The sequence below is a fragment of the Melitaea cinxia genome, chromosome 13, assembly GCF_905220565.1.
Source record: "Melitaea cinxia chromosome 13, ilMelCinx1.1, whole genome shotgun sequence".
In the NCBI taxonomy this organism is placed as follows: Eukaryota; Metazoa; Arthropoda; class Insecta; order Lepidoptera; family Nymphalidae; genus Melitaea; species Melitaea cinxia.
In genome coordinates, this window is record NC_059406.1 from 1,132,110 (window position 1) to 1,144,764 (window position 12,655).

General features: G+C 33.1%; 1 protein-coding gene across 1 annotated transcript in view; it reads left to right on the forward strand.

The window, feature by feature from the left end:
• Positions 1-3,694: 3,694 nt before the first annotated feature.
• LOC123658996 (chondroitin sulfate synthase 1) overlaps positions 3,695-12,655 on the forward strand; it is a 76,271-nt gene continuing 67,310 nt past the window's right edge. The window contains exon 1 of the mRNA XM_045594279.1: positions 3,695-4,459. Within this exon, the coding sequence (XP_045450235.1) occupies positions 3,695-4,459 (765 nt within the window). The remainder of the gene's footprint in view (positions 4,460-12,655) is intronic.

Sequence of the window (12,655 nt, forward strand, 5' to 3'; positions counted from 1 at the left end):
TTTAGCCGAAACATTTACTCATTATCATTACTTAATTAAAAAGTGGAATTTGATAGTCAAAAAGAATAGTATATCATAAAATTTGGTCTGTTGTCACCCGTCAAATAGCGTTATCCTCAACCGATGATACAGGTCCTCAGAAAAGTACATATGTTAACTCCATACACAAAGAAAATGACAATGTACAAACAGGTTTCTAAACATTTTTATAAAATAGTAGCTGACCCCTTAAACGTTGTTTTGGCAAATATGTTATTAACCCCCTTAATCATACGTCCCTTTATAACTTAGGAGTATGAAAAATAGACGTTGACCGATTCTCAGACCTACCCGATATGCATACAAAATTTCATAAAAATCGGTCCATCCGTTTCGGAACAGTATTGTAACTAACATTGTGACACGAGAATTTAATTTAATTTAATAAGATAAGGGTAGATTATGCTTTATGATAATATAAAGTTATATAAACAATATTATATTCAAATACATGTAAATCGTTACTACATTGTATTTTGATTTTTTATATGTAACTAAAAACTTCTTAAAATTAGTTTCTGACCGAAACCTTAATTGAAATTCGGCATTGCTCTCAGCTTGTGTTTGATAATAATATTTACTCCTTGAGGCCTAAGCTGGTAGCGCGGGAGACGACTTTAGACAAACGACGCACGACATTCTACAAACGCAGAGTTTCGGCGAGGCTGAAAGTTTTGGCCCAATTTTGACCGAAACCGAAACTAGGCCCGAAACTAGATTATTCGGCCGCCAAACCGAAACCGAAAAGGTCGGTCCTTACTTAAAAGTTTATATTCCAAGGTCAATGTTGGGGTTAAGAGATAAAATGAATGAAACAATTGTACACTATCGTAATTAAATGCGTACTCGTATTGTAACGCTGGCAATAAAGTAACATCTAAATATTCATTTATGTTTTGTGGTTTGACTTAGGGACTAAGCTGGTGAATGGGTGACGAGAGCATTACGAAAAGCGTGATCGGGTGAGGCGAACGGAAGTTAAGAAGGAACTAAAGAAGTTTTACTTTAGTCGTGTAGTCTAAAGCACACTGGTTTTTCTGTTATTTATAACTGGCCAAGTGGGTATCCAGTAGCGAGGGTTCTGTAGCCCTTTACAGAGGATTAACACTATATTTATAGTTTTATACCCTGCTTTAATGATCAGCTTTATCTAAGTAATCTTTAACGGAATGTACATCTAATTTTTGTTTTTTACTTCTTCATTATATACCTATATGCTTTAAACACAGGAGGTAACACTAACACATATAAAAATTGAGTCGAATTAATAGCCTTTTTTGAAGTCTGATAAAAAAACCGTTTAGCCAGACGTTAACCGTTTTCGAAAGAAGGGTACACTTGACTGTAAAAAAAAAATGTGTGTGTCAGCCAGACGGAAGAGTTTACTCCTTCAGATCGACTGTCTAAATAGGCAAAAAAAAAGCTTAGTAGTCTAAAAAAAATTAATCTGTGTACGTTAAACGTGGGTTAATACCATATCAAATGGTAAATAAACGTAACAAATAACGCCATCTATATATATGGCGTTATTAGAAAACGTAACCAATAGGGTTCCGATAGGCGGTGTTACAAAAACGTAACGAGGTCATTCGTTAAGTAGTTTTTACTACTCATTTTTTTTCATACCGAGGGCCTATATGGAAATCGATTGTTAAGGAGTTAGCTCCAAAAAATATTACTATTTCGCTGATAAGGTTTATGGGCCATCCATAAATTACGGCACACGATATTCACAATTTTTGGACCCCTCCCCCGTCCTTGTCACAGATGATGATATTTATGAGACGCCTACTTAGTGTGATGTCAGATATTTTGCAATTCTACACCTATAAATTCTTATTTCTTAAATTAGAACATCAGTTTCGATATTACTTTTATTTCCGTTTAACTAACATTTTTTAGATATAGATATATTATTATTGGAACTTAAAAAGCTGACCGATGGCGGGATAACCATCCAACTGCGGCTTTGAAATACACAGGCCGAAGACGGGCAGCAGCGTCTTCGGTGCGACAAAGCCAGCCCTGCGGTTACCAACCCGCCTGCCAAGCGTGGTGACTATGGGCAACACACATGAGTTCACGCCATTTTTGTTGCGAACTTGTGGTGGCCTATGTCCAGCAGTAGACTGCTATAGGCTGAAGTGATGATGTGATAATAAATGATGATATTATATTTTGAAATGAGATGTCACAAAATTTTGGACTCCTTTTCACCACTTGTCACACAATGTCACACTTCGTCGACCCCCTACCCCCCTTAACGTGTGACGTAATTTATGTATGACCCTTAGTATACCTTTTATCTATGCCAAATTACATGTCCTTTACTCTTCCAGCTAAGTTCAGTACAGTCAGATAGACACACATGAGTTCACGCAATTTTTGGCGCGAACTTGTGGAGGCCTATGTCCAGCAGTGGACGCGATAGGCTGATGTGATGATGATATCTATCTATGATGATATATATCGATTACCGAAGCCTAAAATTTGTTGCAGCTAATTATTATTTATTTGACTTTGTAGCATAATCACTGTCCTTTTAAGTTCATATAAGAAACAAATAAAATGTTAATTTATATCAGGCAATAGTCGATTATCTTTTATATTATTATCATATCATTTTTATAACACAGTCGCGATTATTAGTTTCTAGAAGTTTAAAAATAAATAAATAGACTCAGTAGTCATAAAAATATCCCGTAATTAAATTTGTAAAGTGTTTATCTTTAGGAAAATGAATGTATTTTCAAGTGTTAGAAGTGAATGAATTATAGCAGTTTTATGCGTAGTCTGTCTGTGTAAAGCTAATATAATAAATGGTATTATGTTTCAATTAGTCATTATATTCAGAAACCCATATCAATAATCGTTGCTATAATGTGGTGCGGTTCATAAGTTAGATTGGTTGTGAATTAAAAGCATTCGTTTATTCTCTGTATCTTCAAAAGACGTCGGAAGCTAATAATTTACTCATATGCAAATAGCTGCTCGCTCACATCGCTGGCATTTATGAGCTCTTCACTCTTTGACGTAGCCGCGTGGTTCCTCGCTAATTGATGTGAAACGTACCGCAAATTCGCCAGTCGCCCGCCAGACAATGCTCGCTCTGAAATAAATAGCAAATTGTCTATCATTTCTTGTTATCGTTAGCCGATGAATGGGACAAGTTCATTCGTATCCACTAAGCCAGCACAGATTAAGATAGATAAGGATACGAAATACGATTACTGGCGCGCGAAAACGAGATAGGTAGTTAGGGTCTGCGCGGACAGCCGGAATTACCGCTGCTTGAGTTTTGTTTTGAGACAGTCCAGTTGCAGTAGTTGCACGGCGGCCGGCGCACGAGTCGAACGAGTTTCGTGCATCATCGCCTAGCGCCGTGTAAAATGAACGGGTCGCATTTCGACACGCGTGGCGACTCACCGGGCTCGCTTCGCCGATAACATCTGCAAATTAGATATTTAGTTCGTGACACCGCGATAGTGGCGTTCGATTTCGCTTGACGCGATAGTATCGGCCATGTGATCCGCGCTCGAGCCGCCCGTCGGTGTCTCCCCGCGCCGAAAAAGGGATAAAAACTTACTATTCCTGGAATGCACACATGCGGACGACGGGTAACAGAGGGTGCGTTTGTTGAGGCAGTCCCATTACGATGCCGCGAAGGAGTAAGTGGATGCATCTGGTGGCCGGCGTCGTGGCCGGTGTCACGCTTGGTGTTTTTCTGAAATTGTGTTTAAGGACATCATCTAGAACTTCCATAGAGGCCTGTCCGGATGCGGCGAAATTGTACGTCGCTCCGGATCCATTAGCGCTTATAGATTTAAAGACTGATGAGACGATTTACAATTCCAACAGGACATTAGTGTTTGTAGGTGTGATGACGGCGGAACAGTATTTAACGACAAGGGCCAGAGCCGTCTTCGAGACGTGGGCCCAGGACTTACCGGGAAGGATTGCGTTTTTCAGCTCGGAAGTGTCGCGAGCTCCGGGGCTACCTCTCATTCCATTACGTAGCGTGGACGATAGTTATCCACCTCAAAAGAAATCTTTCCTGATGTTGCTATACATGTACGAGCATTACGGTGACAGATTTGAGTGGTTTATGCGTGCCGATGACGATGTTTATGTAAGAGGTGATAAATTAGGGGAGTTCCTACGTTCCGTTGACAGTAGAAAGCCTCAGTTTATAGGGCAGGCGGGAAGGGGTACTAATTCTGAAAGGGACGCTTTAGCATTAGACTATAATGAAAACTTTTGTATGGGTGGGCCGGGAGTGCTTCTATCTCGAGAGACTCTAAGGCGGGTAGCCCCTCACGTCAAGTACTGCCTGAAGCACCTCTACACGACGCACGAGGACGTCGAACTGGGTCGATGTGTTGCCAAATTTGCCGGGGTCTCTTGCACGTGGAGCTACGATGTAAGTTTATATTTTGAAACCTTTATTAAACGAACTTTTATTACAGTTCATTTAACAATAACTTCGTGCGCGAACTTTTAAATTTTATATGTGTTTATCTTAACGTGCAATTATTATACCCGTTGTTTCATAATTATAGCGTTCAGGAATTCTTGGTAGATATAAAAAGTTTGCGAATTTTTTTGCTAAGCTTAGAGAAACTATAATTTCGTGCTAAAGTTATGCTTATAAGGCCTCGAGGGACGGTCCTTTGAGTTTTAAAAGCTATGAATATTTTAAATAAGATTAATTTCTCGGATGATACAACATAAAAGCTAAAAGCAACAGGTAACGATCACACGCATTCGGGAGCGGTATTTGAAACCTACTTTTGACGCACAAATTTCACAATAAAACCTGTTTTGACCATTTACCTCTGTCTATCATTATTCCTTGCTGTTATACTTACGAATTTATGAACGACTTTCGCGTATTATACGTAAGTTTTCAAACCTGTTAGATTAGTTGACAAGGTTAACACTGAATAATGTTATTTTCTAACGGTTATGAGAAACTCATGATAATATTTAAGTAATATTATGTCGATGCGGTAAAATATATACCGACGCTCGCATACATGGTTGTATTTTTGAAATTAGTACATAAATTTTTGTTATTTTAATAAAAAAAAAAAAAAAATTGAAATTATTTGTAAAAGGAGTATAGCAGTTTTTATAAAATAGAAATTCTATGTATATATATAATATATATATTTTTATTATTAAAAAGTTCTAGGCAAACTATATTGTTAAACATCGCTGTCTTGTTAATGGAACTGGAATTTGAAACTTGAAATTTAAAAATAATATGTAGGACTGTAGGTAAGATTGTTGTTAACACAACAAATTATAATAATATTATTATTGAATAAACTGAAAAATAATGGCGACTTTCTATTAGCATATACATATGTATGTAGTACATTATCTGTGATTCGGATCGATCTTAAAAAATATTTTTAAATACGGTAATATAAAGTACGGGGTGGTACAGAAGCGGAACCCTTCGTAAGCGGATACGAATCGTTAAAAGTGTATATTTAATTAAAATTCTTATGAAGTTACTTAGGCAACACCGTGGAAATCATTGTCTTTTCTGTATACCTCCACGTACAGCCTCTTTCGACGATTTCTCGTGTAATTGCTAACGAAAGTGGTACAATGGAGTAGTTCCCTAACCGACATTACATAAATGTTAATAAGATTTTTATTGGTAACAAACGCGAATACGTTCGTCGACCGTTACTGTTAATTAAAACGAAACATACCGTTTGAGCGACAGAAATCAATGTTTCAGTTAAATACGGTATTGGTAACTGTATGCGTTATATGGTGGCACTTTTTTAACGACTTCAAAAAAAAGACGTGGTTCGCAATTAGACTGTATTTTTTGTTACCTTATAACTTTTGGAAGTAAAACTTCTTTACGCACGCTCGACTTGGGCAGTAAGCTGGTGAATGCGTGACGAGAGCGTTACTAAAAGTGTGATCGGGCGAGGCGAACGGAAGTTGAGGGGGAGATATAAGTTAGATGGAGCTAAACAAGTTTTAATTCAATCGTGTGGCTAAAGCACACTCGTTGTTTTAACCGACTTCCAAAAAAGGAGGAGGTTCTCAATTCAACTGTATTTTTTTTTTATGTATGCTACATCAGAACTTTTGACCGGGTGGACCGATTTCGACAAATTTTGTTTTAATCGGAAGGTGGTGTGTGCCAATTGGTCCCATTTAAATTTATTTGAGATCTAACAACTACTTTTCGAATTATATCTAATAATTCGTTTTTACTTGACGCTTTTTTCGTCGACCTACGTTGTATTATACCGCATAACTTTCTACTGGATGTACCGATTTTGATAATTTTTAATTTAATCGAAAGCCGATGTTTATCATTTGGTCATATTTAAATTTCATTGAGATATGATAACTACTTTTTGAGTAATCTTTGATAACGCGTATTTACTTGACTATTTTTTCCTCGACCTACGTTGTATTACTTGCTAATGTAATTAAAGTCGTTTTTTTTTTTCGTTTGCGAGCAAACACAATTATTTGTGAACAATTACGATTATAACATTTTGCGTCAGTACTGCGTGTGTAAGTCCATACCTATATTAACTTTTCATTGTACCTAAAATAAGGTGTAGGTTTTACTGTGAGATTTAATACTTATTATTCATCACACATCTGTTTGCACATGCGTTTATTATCAATATCTTTTCGAAATAATTATATTTACTTTCATGTTTATTTATTTTAAACTTATAAAAACTTTTTTATTTGACATAAAACAGTGCATAAAACATCATATTCATTTTCAAAATCTGTTACTGACTGAATAAAAAATATATGTTTCTTTGGTTATTGTTAATTTACACTTGTGCTGTATAAATTTACAGTCAAATTAATTATATACATTTAATTAAATAAGAAAACAACTTCAACCGCCTACTGTTATGAATATTAGCATGTTTTTATAAAGACATGTTTTTATAAAAAAAAGATTTAAAAAATATTCGGTAAAGTATTTCCAGAATTTTTTAAACAAACATTAATTTTATGTAAATTTTATTGGATACCAGATAATTATGGCAAAATATACTAAATTAATATATTTAATATTATTGTTTTATTATTTTATTTAATTTATCGAAAAATGTTTTAAGCAATTTATAGAAGAGAGACGTAAGGGTTTTTTTTTTTGTTATTATAGTTAGTTGTATGTTGTGTCCTTTTTAAAAGACTTCCAAAAAAACCTTGGTTTTCAATTCGATTTTTTTTTTTAAATTCATGTTACCTCAAGGCTGGGTAGACCGATTTCGATGGTTTTTTTTTGTAACAGAAAGATGGTGCGTGTCATGTGGTCTCATCTAAATTTAATTGATATCTGACAAGTACTTTTTGAGTTATCGCTAATAATGGGTAATTTACTTAACTATTTTTTCGTCTACCTACGTTGTATTAATTGTCTATGTAATTGAAGTCGGTTGTTTTTTTTTTCGTTTGCGATCAAGCAAATTTTTTTTTGTATTGTCGATAGATATAATATTATGTTAAACATTAAGTATTCTATTTGACATTGGCGAAACAATCTGAAGTACTCTGACCAAATCAAGAAACAAAATAAAAAAAAATTATAATACTTAATTGAAATAATTGTATTTGCTCGCAAACGAAAAAAAATCGACGAAAAAAGCGTCAAGTAAAAACGCATTATTAGATCTAACTCGAAAAGTAGTTGTTAGATCTCAAATTTAAATGGGACCAAATGACACACACCACCTTTCGATTAAAACAAATTTTGTCGAAATCGGTCTACCCAGTCAAAAGTTCTGATGTAACATAAATAAAAAAAAAAAAAAATACAGTCGAATTGAGAACCTCCTCTTTTTTTGGAAGTCGGTTAAAAATACAGTCGAATTGAGCTCCTCCTTTTTTGGAAGTCGGTTAAAAAAAATATGCCTTCAAAATTAAGAATTTAATTAAATTGAAATTGTTAATATAATACATCTCGGATATCATAGTTATGAAAAATAGAGGTCTTTATGGCCTGAACCATACGATAAAATTAATTCAATTAAAAATATTTGTATAAATACTAGTTGTATTCCAACATAAAAACGCAATAAATTTGATTTAATAACTCCATTAAAAACGTAATTGAGAATTTCATTATTTTTATATATTAATTAATGGCTTAGTTACTTAGTTATTGTAGCATAGATGTTATTGATTGCGACCATTATATTTGCGAATTCTAGAAATCTTACTCGTGTTCATTAAGCATTTTTTTTATTTACTTTTTTATCATCTATATTATAATATACTTAAATTTGTAAAAGTTTTTACTTTAAAAATGTCGCATAATTCAATAATTGTGTTTGCTGGCAAACGAGAAAAAACCGACTTCAATTACATCGACAAGTAATACAACGTAGGTAGACGAAAAAATAGTCAAGTAAATACGCATTATCAAAGATTACTCCAAAAGTTGTAATCAGATCTCGATGAAATTTAAATGTGACCACATGACATCGGTACACCCAGTAAAAAGTTACGCGGATTTTCGAGGGTTTCCCTCGATTTCTCTGGGATCCCGTCATCAGATCCTGGTTTCATCAGATTCTGGTTCACGGTACCACACTTGGGATATCTCCTTTCCAACAAAAAAAGAATTATCAAAATCGGTTCATAAACGACGAAGTTATCCCCGAACATATATAAGAAAAAAAAAATATACGGTCGAATTGAGTAACCTCCTTTTTTGAAGTCGGTTAAAAATAAAAAAATTTAAAACGTACTCGACAAATACCCACATCTGAGTAATGACCCACAACATTTACCTAATGGTTTTAATAAATTTTCAATTGTATCAAATAGGTGTGCCTTGACCCATTTGATAAATTGTCATGTTTTAAGGAATCATTTGAATGAGTCGCGTCCCCGTACGTTCGGACTTTGGGTCATTGGCTTTATTTGACGAAACTGAGAATTTATTTCTTGTGTCAATTGAGGATATATAAAATTTTATTAATATCGCTCAGTCGTTTGTCACACGCAAATTGTTGTTACATGCAAAAAAGGCAATTTAAAAATATTTTCCGCTTTGTCAAGAAACGTGTCAATGTTGCAATGTTCATAACGAATGTATAATTTATTATTTTTTTCTTGCAAATCAAAATAATCGCCGTCAGTTGACGTAGGTAGTTGACAAAATAATTAAATATGTATCTCGACTAAATTTAAAATGACAAGCCCAAGCTTTCGAATAAAAAAGAATGAGAAAAAACGGTTCACCCAGTAAAAAGCTATGAGATATCAACAATACATTAAAAATACAATTGAGAATCTCCTCTCTTTTTAACCGACTTAAAAAAAAAAACAAGGAAGTTTCTCGATTCGACTGTATTTTTTTTAAATTATTGTAGTAGTAAAATACCGATTTTTTTTTATAAAAAAATATAGTAATGCGCATGTAGATACAACTTATATTTCTACATAAATGCTAAAGGGTCAAAATAATATGTACAGTTATTACGTATGAATTTTTTTTTTTTTTTAAGAACAGATTATGTTGAGCTGTAAATAGGAGTACACTGATGTCGTTATGTGGTTCACGCCCAAATTCTGTACAACCATTCCAACTTTTGTTAAACAGTTTAAAAAAAAAGAAGGTTCTCAATTCAAATGTAAATTTTTAGCGACCTCAGAACTTTTTTTTTATTGAAAGTTGGTGCTTGTCATGTGGCCCCATTTAAATTTAATCGAGATCTAACAAGTATTTTCGAGTCATATCTAACAATGCCTATTTACTTGACTATTTTCTCGTCGAACTACGCTGTATTATACCGCATAACTTTTTGCTGGTTGTACCGATTTTGATGATTCTTGTTTCAATCGAAAGCTGATGCTTGTTTTGTAGTCTCTTTTAAATTTGATCGAGATCTATTGACTACTTTTTGAGTTATCTATGATAACGCGTTTTACTTGACTATTTTTCGTCTAACTACGTTGCATTACTTGTCAGTGTAATTGAAGTCGGTTTTTTTTTCGTATGCGAGCAAACACAATTATTTTGAAGTCGCTTAAAAATAGGGACTTTCGTGACATAATATAAGACATTACACACGTTACACACTACGTGTATGTTGTGTAGGTACATACATAAAATTTTGTGACACGAAAATCCCCGTATATAACTATTTATGTGGAACACATTTGATGCCTTATAACTGATGTAATTTAATATCTAGTATAATGTCGTGTCAACAGTAGTATGTATGATAAATGATCCAACCATTGAGTAGATTTTATTAAATTATAAAGAAAAAGATTCGTTGTTTTATTGTAGTCAAAATATTTGCAATAACTAATTTTGAATCGTAGATAAGGCTGTGTAGCTTTGACCTATCTTTTGCTTGATGTGTTATGTTAAGTTATCTACGTAATAAAATTTGTCAAATGAAATAATTTTTTTTAATTTTTACAATTCAAATTTTATTACAATAGTTTTTAATTATTTTTGAAGCGAATGCGTAATGATAACATTACTAAAAGTGTGATCGGGTAGTGTTAAATTTTTGATTTAATTATGATTGTTTTCATATTTGTAAAAGTCAAGCGCTAGAAAACATTAAATCAGTTTTATCTTTCTGTTTGCATATAAGGCTATCACGGGCTAATCAACTGTATTTGATTAGTCACTGTTCGTATTTAGCAAATTACGTTTTATAATCGTTTTTTTTAAGTGTTTACTTGTCATTCCTTAAAAATGTTTTTCAAAATTTATCTTGTACAGTAGGCCCAGACATGTATGACAAGAAAAATTGTTTTTTACAAATTAAATTTACATTTGAAGTCATTAGAGTTGAATCGATTTAAAATTGTTAAAAAATAGTTAAAACTATATATTAAAAATTTATAGTTAAAAAATGGGTAAATTATGTATTTTAATTATGTATACATGAGACAAGTTATATTAGGTATAATAACACAGCTAGTTTCCGGCGATATTGCTTTATTATTGCTTATGTGATTAGATTTTCGTAAAATACTAAGAACAATTTACGCATTATAATAAATTTATGACTTCGTTAGCTTTAAATTAATATTGAAAATCATCTTTGATGTTAGCAGATGACCGTTTCTCCAATGTTCGACAAGTGTTTGCCTTGAAATGGGGACTTTTTACTTGGCAAACTTTTGCAGATATTATGTTAACAGTTCAACTAACCAACCGACCCAACTCATTATTGTTTTGTTCTTTCTAATGGTTGGTTTTAACCATTTGTTTTCGTTGATATGTCTTCCATCAGTTCTCTTAAGAACGTGTTCTTGTGTCCCAACCATTGTCATTTTAACTTTGCTTAGTATTTTTTTTGGTTTTTCCAGTTCTTCTATCAATTCCTTTATTATTCGATTCCGTAAAGATATGCCAAACATGACTTTTTCTATTTACATTGGGGTCAAACTGTAAAAAAAAAAACAAAAAAAAAAAACTAATTCTTTCGTAATTTAAATTTCGAAAGCGTTGATTAAATTTATTTATTAGAATTTTGATAAAACGTATGCAAAAAATCGTATCATTAAAATCACTACCGAATTGAACACGGTACTGTCGTCAAATATATCGACGAAACTAATTTAACTGCCGTTACGTTAGGTTCAATGTCTTTACAAATTGAACATTAAGCTCAAATCCTGCAGAATCTCTCTCACCAACGGAACCGGTTTCTAAAGGGGAGTAATGCGAATGTACGTGTCACAGATTGTTCAAAAATACGAACTTGATACACATACAGATCTTTTTGTACTCACGAGACAATCTGCACACTATAATTGGTATCTTTTGTAAACGTATATAGTCCATTTCTGGGATAATAGATGTGTGTAATTAATTTATTACGTATGCCACAGCTGCGTTGACTATTTGGAAGCTATCATATTTTACTAAAATTATTTAAAACGGGATATTTACTGGGATATTTGGGAGTTTCGTCTGTAGAACACGAGATCAAGAGTTGAGTGTACATAAAACAAGGAACAATAGTAGGGGTGAAAGTGACAATGGTAGTGGTGACCAGTGACACAGACGTACGAGAAAGGAGGTAGTCCGGTAAGGATACTTCTAATGCCGTCAACATCTACCCGCAAACTTCAGTTTCGTGAACAAGACATTCGAAGATAATGTCGAAATATCGAGCTTCTGAAATAAAAATAAAAAAAATGGTAAATATCCCGTTTTAAATAATTTTAGTAATGAAAACAACCATGTTAATTTAAAACCTTATATATCTTTATTTTATTTAAAAATAAAGAAACTAAAATTAAAATAAATTAATCATTCGTTTGAATTAACAGCCTTCAATGGTGTCAAAATAGCAAAGATGAATTCGCTAATGTCACGTAGAATGGAGAAGACATTAAAGTACTGCTTTTCTCCAATGAGTTATAGCGTAATATTCTATTCTTCATAAATTTTCTTAGTAACCATAACTTGACGCATTTGTTTAAATCGATTAACGCTATCATATGAACAGATAGTCTTCAGTTTTATCATAGTATAGATATGTTGCTATATGATAATAAATTTTAAATATTTGCTAGACTGTTCTTAGTTCTAATACTAATTAAGAAATATAATAAATTCTTATCAATA